Source organism: Rattus norvegicus, chromosome 8, assembly GCF_036323735.1.
Source record: "Rattus norvegicus strain BN/NHsdMcwi chromosome 8, GRCr8, whole genome shotgun sequence".
NCBI classification, from domain to species: Eukaryota; Metazoa; Chordata; class Mammalia; order Rodentia; family Muridae; genus Rattus; species Rattus norvegicus.
This window is the reverse complement of record NC_086026.1, coordinates 38,832,849-38,846,905: the sequence shown is the minus strand read 5'-3', so window position 1 is coordinate 38,846,905 and position 14,057 is coordinate 38,832,849. Positions and strand designations below refer to the sequence as shown.

At 41.1% G+C, this 14,057-nt stretch overlaps 1 protein-coding gene across 12 annotated transcripts in view; it reads right to left on the bottom strand.

The window, feature by feature from the left end:
• Positions 1-14,057, bottom strand: part of Arhgap32 (Rho GTPase activating protein 32) — a 260,593-nt gene that overhangs the window by 93,055 nt on the left and 153,481 nt on the right. For 11 of the 12 annotated variants that reach the window (XM_063265405.1, XM_017595999.3, NM_001427098.1 and 8 more), the window contains one exon: positions 3,489-3,575. In XM_063265405.1, coding sequence (XP_063121475.1) covers positions 3,489-3,575 — 87 coding nt within the window. Of the gene's footprint in view, positions 1-3,084; positions 3,218-3,488; positions 3,576-14,057 lie in introns of those variants that run through there. The other variant, XM_006242777.5, reaches the window with a different exon arrangement.

Genomic DNA, 14,057 nt, shown 5'->3' with positions numbered 1-14,057 from the left:
ATGCTTGCAGCCAACCATTGAACCAAGAACTGGGTCCCCATTGGATAAGTTAGAGAAAGGATTGAAGGAGCTGAAAGGGTTTGCAACCCCATAAGGACAACAATACCAACCAACCAGAGCTCTCAGGTAATAAACCACTACCCAAAGACAACACGTGAACTGACTCATGGCTCCAGCTGCATATGTAGGCGGGGATGGGCCTTGTTGGGCACCAATGGGAGGAGAAGCCCTTGGTCCTGCCAAGGCTCAACTTCCCAGTGTAGGGGAATGTCAGGGCAGGGAGGGGGGAGGGGGGAGGAGGAGGGGGAACACCTTCATAGAAGCAGGGGAGGGGGCATGGGATAGGGAGTTTATGGACAGGAAACGGGAAAGGGGATAACATTTGAAATGTAAATTAAAAAATACAATAAAAAAGATAATACCCAAAGAAATTATCATCACAACCCACAGAAAAGAAGACCCATCCATTTAATTTGTTTCCTTCTAAGCTAATAAAACAAGAGAAAATGTAAGATGACAGATGAAGAATTTTAAATAAATAAAAAGAACTTGAGGCTGGAGAGATGGCTCAATGATTAGCACTGGCTGCTCTTACAGAGGACACGGGTTCAAACTCCAGCACCCATATGTCCGCATGCAACCATCTATTACACCAGGTCCTGGGGACCCAATATCCTCTTCTGACCTCCAAGGTCACCAGAAGGCATGTGATTCACTCATACATACAAAATGACTTATTTAAGAAGAACTTTAAGTATATATTGGTAAGATGTAGAAGTTAGCAGAGTAATAAAAATGCATGGATGAATAGCTCCTGAAGCACACTATACTAATGTGAGCCTATGTTTCTTTCTTGTTGCTTTTCTTTACAAAAAGCACTTTAGGGCAGAAAGGGCTTTCTTTGCTCTCAGTCCCAGGTTACAGTCCATCATAGCAGGGGCAGCAAGGCAGCAGGACCTTAGCACAGCTAGCCATGTAACATCCACAGTTAGAGAGAGTGAACGCATGGTGCCTATTATTTAAGTACTTTCCCCACTCTTACACAGTCTAGGACGGGAAGGAAGGGGAAAGTACTGCCCACAGAGGCCTAGAGCTTCCCCAGATCAATTTGCCCAATGAAGACAATTCAGACATGCACACAGGGCCACCCTGACACAGAAAACCCTCCAGTGAGATTCCCCAGGTGATTCCAGACTGTTTCAAGATTGACAGACTAGTCCATTTTTTCCAATCTATTCTAGAATGAAAAATGCATGGAGGTAGATGGCAGTCAGAAAGCTGAACTCTTCTGCAGCTCCAGCTAGGACTCCACAGAGCTTAGGACAGCAACTACAGTGAACCTCAGCTTCCTTCTTTGTGAGGCTTTCAATTATCTTTTTAATTCTCATTAGATATGGCTTATGGCTGGCATGTGTGGTGGGAAGGCTTCAGTAACTGCACACAGTGAGTCAGCTGAGCAAGAGATGAATGCCATCGTTATCAAATAGTAAATTATGACTCTGGTGTAATAAGTATTGTTAACAACTGATCCAAAATCCTTTAAGCGGTTTGGCCAGATTATTTACAACAACGAAACTATGTAGCATCTAGGTCAATAATACACAGAAGCACAATCGCATAACAATTATGTATTTAAAGTATGGCTAATGATAAGAAGAGATGCTAAAATGTGTTGGACTGTGGAAGAAAACGCCATGCCAAACATACCAACTGTGTTTGATGGATAAAGAACATATTTCTATTCATCTATTAGTAGTAGTTTACTAGAAAAATATTTAATATTTGAACATAAAACTCAGCTCATCATTTCTCCTAATATGACCAAACTTCAAATCAGCAAAGGCCTATCTGATACTTTTCTGAGTTTGCTTTTTTCTTCCTCCTCTTTTACCAGGTCCCATCAATCACCTGAGGCTAGCCATTCACATTCTGCCTCACTATGAAAAATAAATGTAATGTCCTGGTTTGAGCTAAAAACATTGCCAAGGTTAAACATGGGTGCATTCGTATGTGCTCCCGTGCACGCATGCATGTGCACGTGTGCTCAGTGAATTTGAAAAGTATAAGGTTGTGAACAGGTGTGAGGCAAAGGTCATCTCGGACCCAGTCTCCAATGCACAGACTACGTCTCTAGCATCTATCACTCAAGGGAAGAGTAAGAGATGGAGGTTCCAGACCCTTTAGTTTGTGTATCACTAAGTGTTTTTTGCTTCTATACCCTAAAAGAGAAAAGGCATCAAATGCAAATGTTCGTGTCTTATCTGTTATCAAAACACTGAAATAAAAAAGTACCTCTCCAAACAGAAGCATGTTATGAAATGTTACACAGCACTTAGACCTCATTGTTTCTTCTTGAAACTGTGGTACACGCAATGGAACATATCTTAATTATATACAAGCTGATAGTCCCTAATCTACGTCAATGCCTAAAACATAAAGTACTAAATTTTAAAAATTTTGTTTAAAACCAAAACTAAGAATTTACATATTCCTCATACAATATGAGCAAAGCTTTCCAGACTTTTAACTTCACGAACATGATTATTCTGTTTTTTAAAAAACATAGAAATTCTATATCTTATTCTTCCCCAAAACTAAAAGTTGTGTACAAAATAAAGTCTCCCTCTAAAACATTTGCTTTCCAATAACCAACTGACCGACAGGCAGAGGGCTCCGTGAGTGCAGAACAAGTGATCTGAGACGCGCTCCGTGTTTGCTAGAGGAAGGAATTACTGATCTAAAGCGGCACGTTTTAAATCTCATGGTGAGCAAGCGAGTCGGGTGAATAGTATCGCGTGAACGGTCAAGAAGCAGCAAGCTGCCGAACCGTGCACACGTCTCGCTACACCATACAGCGGTAGTTTTCAATCTCCCTAATCCCGTGATCTTTTAATACAGTTCCAATGTCGTTGTGATCCCCAACCATAAAACTATTTCATTGTTACTTCGTAACTGTGATTTTGCTCCCCTTGGGAGTCGTAACATATATATTTGATATGTGGGACATCTGTGGGGCTGCAACCCACGTGAGTCAGAGACAAATGGTCCCTTTCTCTCATGACACGTGATCAACGACTCACTTACCTTATCGTGTACTGAAGGTTGTATTCTCAGCTGATTCTGTTCGACTGCTGGCTTCAACTCTGGTGTTTAGGAGTACTGATGCGAAAGGCTAAGACGCACCATGTTAACACTGTCACTGTACCTCAGTACTGCAAAGCCTCAGGAGTTTCCACATCCTACTAAGGAAGTACACGAACTGTAATCTCAGGGGTGCGCTCACTACTGCACGACGATGCTTACTACTTTTTTAAAAGACACCACTTTGCTCTGTTGCGATAGTTATTGATAGTCCAATTACATTTCCATAGAAGCATCTTACTGTCGATTACCAGCCTTTAAGCAATGTGAGAAATATATTACAGTGGGCCATTTAATAGTCACTCTAGATAACTAATTCTATGTAAAGGGTGCATTCTCAAAATTACCTGACAGGCAATCTGCACGAGGTAGACCAGCTCTTTAGATTCACAGCCGTTTTTCATTATTTCATTCTGTTCTTCTGATAGTGAAAGCTGTGTCACAGAAGAAAGGAAGAAGAAAGTCATCATTCACAAATGAGAATCAACTAAGCATCCAATAATACTTGAACCCTGACATCAACTTAATGAGCCTTATAAGTCTATGGCTCAAAGCAGGTAATGAAGAATTCACAATTTAAGGGGAACAAAACAAAAAAAAACCAACACATTTTCACAAATTCCCAGTTAGATAACAGGCACAACTGCATAAAAGTGTAAGTAAGATACTGTTACATAATCAGGTCTTCATTCCCTTTTTTTTTTTTTATGTACGAAAGCATTATACTGTATACTGAGAGTTTCCAAGACAAGTTTAAAAATAGCCCAGACTACCGTAGGGAAAGCAAACTGGCTGCCCAGAGAATGGTTGAGCCTATATGCATGGTTAATTTCAGACTTGGCATTTGGGTCTGAACACTGGGTTTCTTTCATTTTTATTAGAATAAGCAGATAGCACATAGACTGTAAGGTCTCCTGTGAAAAAATGCAGATGTATGGCTTCTATTGAAGAATACAGAAAATTGGCGATACTGGGCCCACAAGGGCAACAGCTGAGAACCAATCATCTTTAGGTGAGGTATAGAGCCAAGACGTTTTGCTATAGATTGGATCACTCTTTATCCTATGCCAGCACCGAGGCTGCAAACCATCATCCGTCAAGCTTTGTTTTTTTTTCCTGGACTCTTATTTCTTTTACCAGTTCATGCAGTCACCTGATCCAATTTGGAAATGGTATTACAATACAACATCTATTCCGCAAAGTGCGACCTTGTGTTCCAAAGTAACGGTAAGTGACATGCAGTAGTCACTTACTTATTTAGTGTCTCATCTGGAAAGGGGGGAGGGAAAGGGCACAATATCTATTCTCACGTCACATGGCATTCAAGAAGCCCTTCACAAATGCCATGTGTCACTGTAGTTAATACTGAAAGAAGCGCTCTGCTGAAGAAGGTACATTCTCTATGTGAACGGGGAGCGAGCGTCACAGGAAGTTACTTATTAAAAATCAGATGTAACAAAGGTACTCTGTTCAACGAGGTTACAATGAGTAACGCAGTTTCGTGGCACAGTTGGAGTTTTCAAAAATTAAAGATTTAAGAATAAAAAGAATCCTAAGTAATTTCTGAAAGAGACAAGACTTTAAGGCCAGAGACAAACATGGGCCTGGAGCCTGGCAGAGGTGCCAGAGAATCAAGAATCTGCCTCAGACAGCACAAGATGTCAGCCGAGTCCTGGGAGACTGCCACTCAAGAGCTGACTGATGTCCAGCTGTCATCTGCTTCCCACAAGTAGGAGTCAAGGGTATGGAATCAATATATTAAAGGAAGAGCAGGAGAATGGGGAGTAGCCTACGCAGAGCAGGGAGCCTCTCCAAGCAAGGATCTCTACAGCCTAGGAGGACAGTGCTGAAAAGACGAGAAGGGCTAAGAAACATCCCTCTGAGGCAATCAAGACACTCAACAGCTAAGACTGAAATGACACAGAAAAGCTGAAAGAGGCTAAGGAAGACAGTCCTTCTGTTCCAGACTATAATGCACCTAGTCACCAGGGCTTGGGAAGGTTGGAGTAGAAGGAGCTCACTGAACTGTAAACCACAGGAAAACACTGGCAGTAAGGAGAAGGAGCAAAAGAACCACGAAAGCAGGCGGGAAGAGTACACACACTACACTCAAAGGACTGTGGCCTATGGCTTGGCAGTAAAGAACAGAGACAGTACCTCACCAATCTTCCAGCTTCCTTGCAAGTCATCTCTAACATAGACTCTACCCTCAAAATGTTTAAAGGAACTAAAGAGTGAGGTCTCTCTCTGTGATGGCCAACTCTGGCTGTCCACTTAGCTGCATTTGGAATCAACTACAAGTCAAGCTGCTGGTCACCCTGTGAGGAATTTCCTTGACCAGATTATCTGAATCTAAATGTGAGCTGCAGCTTCTGATGGCAGCCCAGGTAAAAGGACAGGAGAAAAAGGAACTTGGCTTTTTGTCTGCTTGCCCCAACTCTTGCTGACAAGTTCTTCTACACTAAAGCTACAGCATTCCCTCTCCAATAACAGAACCAACTTCTGTGGAATTCCAATACAGACTGAAGACCAGCAACTCTCCAGGAATCCTCCAGGCCTTAAGTACCAGATGAGACAGCTGAGGCATCCACCCTCACAGGAGGAACACCTATCAGGCCTTTCCAGTGGGAGAAAGCCACTGCTGCATCATCCAGACCACATTCCTACAAGCTAGGCCAATAAATGTCCTAACACACTAGTGTTAGGACACACTAATATATAAAAACACACTAATATATAAAAAACAAGAAAGAAAGAAAGAAAGAAAGAAAGAAAGAAAGAAAGAAAGAAAGAAAGGAAGGAAGGAAGGAAAAGGAGGAAGTAAATTATCAGCAACTATTGCCCTTGAAAAAGACCTCATGGCAGATACATCAGACAAATAACCATGCTAATAATACTAAGAAAATTAGAGCAACATGAAAAGAAAGTCAAGAAAACACTCTATAGATGAGATAATACATTAATAAGGAGATATATTAAACTAAAAAGAAGCCACAATCAAATTGCAGAGCTAAGAAAGTACAACTAAAATAGAAAATGTATTCAAAGCAGTCAAAGGCAGATCAGAGCAGGCACAAAAGAGTCAAAAAACCAGAAGATAAAACAAATGACCAAGTCAAAGGGATATGAAAGAACCAGGCCGAGGTACTGAAGAAGAGTACCAGATTCAAGTGAAGGGCAGGATGCCATGGAATGTACAAATGTATGGGGGGAGGCTCCCCCACAAAAAAAGAGAGGAAAAAGAGGACAACAGAATTTCAGGACACAATGATCTGCTGAATACTAAGATGCACATGAGCCACAATAATATGAACTTAAAGAGACCCACAGGAGACATATGAGGGTCAAACTTTTATAGGACAAAATCTTAGATGGGTCAGAAAGACGCCCACAAACAAGGAGTCCTGAAATGACTGACAAGCACTCCTCATCAGAGCCTCTAGATGCCAGAGGTCATTACGTTCAAATGGCCACTCTGAGGTTACTTCCAGGAGGAATCAGAGACAACACAGTGACAGAAACGATACAACTGACTATCCACACATGCATATAACTGGCTGGGTTCTGACGGGCCAGGAAGAAACTGAGCCAACATGTCATCTTTTTTAATTTTTTTCTCATGACTCTTCTCACTCTGCTTTAATTTTGTGACACTAAAGTAAAAATGGAGCTGCTATAGGAAGTTTTCTACACTATTTATATCACTGAAACTGATATAAATAAAAGACACTAAGGAAATAAGATGTAAGTAGAAAAATATTTTATGTTTATATATTAGACAATTTAATATTGTAAAGATCTCATTACTGTCCCCAAAACAATATACAGAGTCAACACAATCTCTGTCAATCCCCAATGACAGTGTTTGGTCAAATCAATATTCAAAAGAAGAAAATCTGAGCAAATCATCATTCTTGAGTTCAAAACTTACTAGAAATCTCTAATAAGGAAAGCAGTTGTGTTACTGGTGTAAAGGCAGGCATTACAGAACAAGCCCAGAAACAACCGCTGATATATGTGATTAAATGATTTTGACAAGGGCACCAACATCATTCAATAGAGAAAGGAAAGTATTCTCAACAAATGGTGCTGGGGGAAACAGTATATCCATACGTAAAAGAATCAGGGCAGATCATTACCTAATTACTATGTATAAAAAGTTAACTCAAAGTGGATCAACAATGTAAAATAAGACCTAAAAAGCATGAAAATTTTAGAAGAATAGAGCAAAAAGGTTTCACACAATTATATCTGGGCATCATTTCTTAGGTTTGATATACTGTGACATAAGTAACGAATATGTAATATACAAATTTTATGTCCCAAAAATTATTAAAATTTTATATCTATCAAGCCAAGCCTGGTATCCTCTCTAATCCCAGAACTGAGTCCAGAGTGGTCTACATAGACACAGAATGCAGACAACCAGGACAGTGGTTCTCAACCTTCCTAATGATGAGACTTGTGTGATGTGGTGACCTCCAGTCATAAATGTATTTTTGTTGCTACTTCATAACTTCATAATAGTAATTTTGCTACCATTATGAATTGCAATGTACATGTTTGTATTTTCTAATAGGCTTAGACCACCCCAGAGAAAGGGTTGTTCGACCTCCAAAGGGGTCATGACATACAGGTTAAGAACCACTAACTAGGGATACATGGTGAGAACTAACCTTGAAACAAAACAAAATATTAGCTGACTCTTCCTTTCCTACTGCATGTTTCTGTGACTGGAAAGGTGGCTCAGTGGTTAAGAACACTTGGTGCTCTTCCAGAGGCCCTCAGTTCAGCTCCCAGCACCCATGACAGGTTGCTCACCACCTCCTATAACTGTCATTCCAGAGGACCCAATGCCTCTGGCTTCTGCAGGTACTTACATTCATGTACACATACTCACAGGCAGGCAGGCAGACAGACAGACAGACTGACAGACAGACACAGATGCACATATGGACACACACATTTTAAAATATCTTTTTTAAAAAAATTGAATCAAAATAATACAAACTAAGGAGGGAAAAAGGCAATCAATATTATGGGGAAAGTGTATACAATTCATAATATCTATCAATATCGACAATATGCAGATAAGTTCTATAACTCATCATTGGTAACAACAAAATAAACCACTTCTCAATGAGCAAGAGGATTTAAAGAGACAGTGTGTTTAAAATATACAAATGGCCAATAAGCATATAAAATGATATTCGATACCACTAACTACTAGAGAAACCTGAACTACGACTGTAACACTTGCGAGTTGAAATGACAAGTGAGATACTATTTCACATCCACTAAGACTGCAATTATCCAAAACATGATAATGTGGATACAGAGGAATCAGAACACTTGTGCAGCAGTACAAACATACAATGGGTTGGCCACTGTGAAAGGGGCACAGTGGTCCCTAATGGAAACATGATTAGTCATGACTCAGAAGTTCCATGTGTACACAATGCCCAATGGCAGAGACTCTCAGGGACAGCTGAGAAAACAGAAGCTGTAGAAGCATAGGCCAGTAGGTAAATGAATAAGTAGAACATGGCTCATACTTATGCAATAGAATATTATCCAGCCTTAGGAAGTATCTCTGACTTATAGCTACAATGGGGTCAAAAAGTTAAAAAAAAACATATATATATATATATATATATTATTTTGGTGATGAATGGAAATTGTTAATGGAGTCCGTGAAGGTAACCTTCAGAAATTTAAACAATATAAACGCACTCACAGATTACAAAACCTGGCAGGACCTGTTTCGAATACAACAATCCAACAAGAAAAGCTAAAAGGAATCTTCACTCTAAGGTGAAACCTTGCTGTGAAAACAATCCAGAGCTGCAGGAGGGCGGTAAGAGGGCCAGAGACAGCAAACATCTAAGACGATACAGAACATCTAACTTCTTCACAGTAACAGATGGAGCATATTAAGAATATCTTTAAGCTCTAAAACAAGTTTACCAAGACTTTATTTATACCTGAGGTACCATGCAAAATCACGAGTCAAAACGAAGCATTTTCTGATGAACAAGAGCGAAACTTCTACCAGGAAAGCTTCACTGGTGAAATTTTAATAATATGTACCGGAGAAGAAAAGTGAGCCTGAGAGAATGAAGTATGGCAGGAGGTCACTGAGTTTACACTCGCTAGCAAATCTAACCAGATACGAAGAATAACCACCACCTTTGGGAGACAAAACCATGAAACAGTTACCCTGGACGGCATTGGGTGTGGAAGACTAGGAAGAGCAGTCATGGTTAAAAACCCTAAGTATGGGGCTGCATGACAGGAGTAGGTGAGGTCGTGGTACATTTTTGTTACTTTAAATTAGGTATTCAAATTAAATTCTTACATATGTATTTTTTTCAAACCAGAAAAAAGTTTGTTATATTTTAAAGTTTAAAAAACCAGGAAATGAAGTCTAAGAAATAAAATCAGTCATCTCAGGCAGAACTAGGAAGAAGGGGGTGAAAAGAAAGTGTATTTATGAAAAATAGCAAGCTTGTAGGACCAAACAGTAAAACCAAAAACCAGCGAACAGTTGCTGTGTAAGCTGTCAAGCAGAAGAAGCAATCAACAGCCCCACCCAGCTATGATGCTAGTGACCGGCATGGCCAGCTATTCCAGAAGTACTAACTCCTACCCTGGCAGTAACCGACACCTTCTCTAATTGGATTGGAAATGTGCTTGACGTGGGGAAATCATACCTGGTACTGGAAAACAGAGCCAACTACCAGGGGCTAGTGAGGTCCTGGAGGAGGGCCCACGGCCTCCACTTTACAATGACTTATCTCTATGCATTCTGCTTCTTAGGGCCAAGTAAGGGCTTAAAGTGGAGCTAAACGTGTGCTTTACCTTCCCTAGTGGGACCTTTACCTTTTCCGTTTTCCTCTCTAGGTGAGTTCTCCTTTTATCTTTCAATAACCGCATTCCTTCCAGTCTCCAATAAAGATAAGCTCTAAACATCTCTGAATGCCCCAGGAATCCACCTCTCAGACATCTGAATACCTATACATGAATATGTCTCCTTCTCATACGCTTCTCTCCACACTGCTTTCTTTCCCAGAGGATAAACGTTTTTGACAGAAACACTCTCGAGGTAGTCATACAAGGTATTCAAGACAGCTATCTGAAAATGAACTATGCTTAAGACATCCTGCATCCAGGCCTGAACAACTCATATGCTTTACGAAATACCTAAACCACACTATGAAACAGTGAGTCCGATTTACCCACAGAAAGTTAACAAAAGTCAGTAGTTTAAATGATTTTTCACTCCTTTCAAATTAAAAAAAAACAATATATCAATCCTTATTAGAAATAGCTAGCACAACTTTCGAATCTCCTATTTCTAAATTCTTTCCAAATCTATCTTCGGAGTGATGTTTCCTGTGTTCGGTTCACTTTTTATCACCATGGAAACCAACCATCATTAGTGTGGTTAGAATTTTTAAAAATATAACTCTATTCAGCAAGTCCTTCCTCAACAGGAAGCTCGGAAGGCAACGGCATGAAGCAGAGACAAACACAGCATCCTCGCCGCAGCAAAAGTCACTTCTCACAGCTTAATCAACAGACGGCAAAGAGCACGCGGAGTTTTCCTCTCATTCATCTTTTACAGTCGGATAATGGTGGCTAAATCCGTGTTGTACACACTGTAAACAAGCCTCCTTTCATGGAAGCAGCCCACAGGAGAGGCAGGGATGTGAGAACACGTTCTGATGTGCACTATTAAATGATCCGCCCACACAATACTTCATCCCCTAACACCCAACACTAAAAGTAGTAACTCGGCTACCCACTTTAGAGCACTGGTTAAAAAACACCTACAGGATCACACTTGGTTAACAAGCAGATCCACACTCATTTTGTACATGGGTCAAATATCAGAACACAGCAAATTTATTACAGAAAAGACTAGAGATGCGCATGCATTTTAGTGTGCCTACGAAGAAAATGTGAGCGGACCATTGTCTCCTCAGACAGCTATAAATGAAGTAACTAATGCACTCATGTCTAAACACTGCGCACACACTCAGACTGGTATGATGCTCCTGTATACAGATGTAAAAACAAACAAGGGACAACAACAAGCACTCAAGGGCCACTGTGACTCACAGGAAGCAATGCCTTGTGATTACTTCCACATCTCTGCACTGCCCGGGCTTTCTGATCAAAGAGCACTAGCACCTGGTTAGAGGAGACCTGGGTAATCAGACTGACCTGGGACAGAGCCGTGCCTCCCACCCTGAGCCACCTGCACACATTCAGGATGTTCACAAATAGAGCTCTTCGTTTCTTTTTCCTCAGGGAAGGTGCAGATTCTAGAGCAAATTCATTCTCATTCTGTCTCTATCTCTGTCTCTTTCTGTCTCTCTCTCTGTCTCTCTCTGTCTCTCTCTCTCTCCCCCTCTCCTCTCCCTCCCCCACAGCAAAGGGAATGTTGGGAAGGAGTATATGTATCCTAAACTAAACTCCAAGTTTCTTAAGTGCGAGTTTCTCTCTTATGCTTCAAAATCCCAAAGACAGGGTATATATGTTTCTCATATCACTCTGCCTCGGGCAGAGTGACCTGAGTCACCCTATGAGTAGAAACAGCTTGGTTTGTGTTGCTGTTGTGGGTGGGGCAAGGCTCAGGTCTGTAACTGTGGAACGCCAACATAGTAGCACCTTCACAGTTTCCGGATCAACAATACTATGTCTCAAGCACATTTAGTTAATTTGATAAGTTTCATGATGAATTATGACTCTGGAACATATATTTTTTATAGTCCTAAGACTTTTATACCAATAGGATAAACTCATACGCAGTTAGAAACCCAGATCATGGATGATGGTGGCACTGAGAACTCATATCACTATAGAATGTACATGAGACTGTAAGATTAGAGCTGCATTTCCCATTTGTCTTGCTTTAGAGGAAACTCAATTCAGGCTAGGAAGACTCCCTGGAGAACACACTGTTAAGTTACTCTTACCACCTCAGTCCCTACACTGTCACCATCAGTCATCAAAACAAGTGAGACTGCGCCATGCTTATATATGAGCACTCGTGCCTTTCCAGACAGGTGTGGCGATGCGGGCCGATAGGGAAGGTCATGCATGAAGGCCAGCTAGGACTACAGGAAGCTAGGCAAGCCTGACCCACATGGTAAGTCTGTCTCAGAAAACACATTACAAAATAGAATTGCTGGCCACTGAGACCGCTAAGCAGGTAAAGACGCTTGCTCCCAAATCTGATGATTTGGATTCAATCTCTGGGAGCCACTGGACAAAGAGGGGAACCAACCCCCACAAGTTGTCCTCTGCTGTCCCCCATGGACCAAGGCATATTCATGGGCACACATCTATGCACACACAAAATATAGACATGAATGAAAAATAATTTCTGTCTAAAATATTTCAGAGTGCTAGAAAATGTGGTTTATTATTTGACTCTCATCTCACTTAGTCCTCACACAATTCTGTGACATAAGTGGGGTAGAAAACTGAGGGCCAGGGACGTTAAAGAACTTACTTCAGATAATGGAGGCAACAATATAGCCCATGGGTTTTTAGTATTCAACTAGGGCACTTGAAAACTATGGTTCTCTGTTTCTCTTGCACTTGATCACTGTTTTCTGGTTATAAAGGAACATTCAGCATGACTGCAGCATACAGTTAAGTTCTTAAGCAAGGCTCATTTCAAATTCCTTTCCTGAAACTGCTGTGAAGAACTAGCGAGACCATGTGCGAACAGGTAAAATAAACTATTCAGTTACCCTATTTTAAATGAAAGTACAGGGCTGTGGATACAGCTCAGTGTCCCAGACACCCTGAAGGGGAGTCCAGAGCCAGCTTGTTAGTCTGAAACATTTTACTCTGCATTTTGGAGGCAGAGTCAAAAGAAAAGGCCAGCCTAGACTACACTGTAAGTTCTAGACCTACCTAGGGCTCCAGCATAAAATCTTGTCTCAAAATAAATACAAGTCCAGGCTTCAAAGAAAAAAGTGTTATTATTAGCCTTCCCTGTCCTTAGTCACACATCCCTGCCCCTCTGGTGAGGAGCCCCACAGCTGCTCTCCTTAGCCTCCTCCCCAGAAAGCTCAGGACACGGGGGTTAAAACTTACCCTTTCCCATGCCACATTTCTGACTAAACCTGATCTGTACCTTGCATCGAGTTACTTAACAGTATACATAAACCTAGGGTACAAAGACAGATGGCGTCCATTCACCATGCTAACACTAGATGGCGGTGTGACATAGAGCACAGAGGAAGAGTCCAGCTTCAGGCTGACAAAAGTACAATCCATTGCTTCTACAAATGCTACAGGAGATCCTCCCCTTCTCATGGGGGGGGGGGATCTTGTGACGTGGATAAGTCATTATTTTTTGTTCATGAGACACTGCAATTTGGAAAAAATGCAATGAAAGTTGCTGGGAGCAGCATGGTACCCACTTGGGTTGCCCGAGAGTTCTAGGCTGTCGTGTACTGTGCTCAGCCAGTGTCAGCACTAAATTGAGCACTTATCTGGTTTCCTTCCGGGAGTTGGGGATCACCAGGTTGTCTAAAGAAGATAGCAATGACCTTCTGTTTTCAGATTTTAATTTCCCTAAACAAAATACACTGGAGCATCAACAATACGGTCACCACAGTACTATTCAAAGGAAAACACCAAAAACTGAATGTGCTTATTAAAAATCAGTGGGTGGAGCACAACTGTAATGTTAAGTAAGGCTCTGGGTTAAATACCCAGCAATGCCCCAGATGCTGACTGGATAAAAGTGCATGTATTACTAACAATCCCTGTGGTATTGTACAGCTCTCAAGAAAAGATGCATGACATTAGAAGCACAAAATTAACGGAAATTGTAGAGGAAAGAGCTGTGTGTGGCAAAGAGGTTTTTTTTAGGTAAGTACTATTAAGTA